Source organism: Halichoerus grypus, chromosome 3 (assembly GCF_964656455.1).
Source record: "Halichoerus grypus chromosome 3, mHalGry1.hap1.1, whole genome shotgun sequence".
Lineage (NCBI taxonomy): Eukaryota > Metazoa > Chordata > Mammalia > Carnivora > Phocidae > Halichoerus > Halichoerus grypus.
Window position 1 is genome coordinate 208,558,687 of NC_135714.1, and position 1,150 is coordinate 208,559,836.

Consider the following 1,150-nt stretch of genomic DNA (forward strand, 5'->3'; position numbering starts at 1 on the left):
TCATCTTGTCTTGACCCAAAACTCCTTGGTCAGTGCCCTTCTCAAGGCAGCCTTCACATCCTTGTTCCTCAGTGTATAGATAAACGGATTGAGCATGGGTGTGACAATCCCATAGAAGAGAGCCATGATCTTCCCCCTGTCACAAGAATAGCTAGAGGGAGGCTGGACATACATACTGATGGCTGTGAAGTAGAAGAGGGACACCACCAGCAGGTGTGAAGCACAGGTGTTGAAGGACTTCCAGCGACTTTCAGCAGAGTGGATTCTCATTACTGCCCGAGCAATGAGCACATAGGTGCCCAGGATGAGGGTGAGGGGCAACAGAAGTAGCAATGCCCCCAGTACACTGAGCTCAGCCTCATTCACATGAGTATCAGCACATGCTAGTTTCAAAAGCGCAGGAACTTTGCAGAAGAAATGGTCCATCACCCTGTGTCCACACCGTGGGACTACCACAGTTAGAGTGGACTGCACAAGGGAGTTGGCAAAGCCACTGATCCAGGTCCCAGTGGCCATGTGGATGCAATGTCTCTGACTCATGATGACTGGGTAGTGAAGGGGCTTGCAAATAGCAGCATAAGGGTTGAAGGCCATGATGGCTAGAAGTATACATTCAGTAGAACCTAAAGCCAAGAAAATGTACAGCTGGGCTACACAGCCACCCTAGCTAATGGTCTTGTCTTTTCCCCTGAGGTTGACTACCATCTGTGGCACAGTGCTGGTAGTGTAGCAGAGGTCCAGTAAGGATAGATTTGAGACAAAAAAGTACATGGGATTGTCAAGCTGGGGGTCCAGGCGGGAAATAAGAATAATGGCGATATTCCCAAATAGGGCAAAAATGTAGGCCACCAGAAAGATTACAAAGAGTGGTGTCTCCAGCCAGGGATGGTCAGAGAATCCCAATAAGATAAAATCATCTTGTGAGCTCTGATTGTTATTCCACATATTGTCACTAACAGGTGAAATTCTAGCAGGAACCTCTAAATACCCACTGCTAGGGATGGGTGTCAGTGGTAAAAGGAAGCCATGGAGAAGTAGGGACAAGAGATGGTGAGATGAAATTCTCATTTCTGCTGTAATCTGCAACCATATCTTAACTATGGTAAAATGTTGAGTCAACATTGCCAATGTAACATTGAAAGATGATTAA

General features: G+C 46.7%; 1 protein-coding gene across 1 annotated transcript; it reads right to left on the reverse strand.

Annotated features, from left to right (window-relative positions):
* Positions 1–945, reverse strand: LOC118522011 (olfactory receptor 2B2-like). Its single transcript, XM_036070837.2, is given in 1 exon segment — positions 1–945. A coding segment is annotated over 1 exon segment (945 nt).
* Positions 946–1,150: the final 205 nt, after the last annotated feature.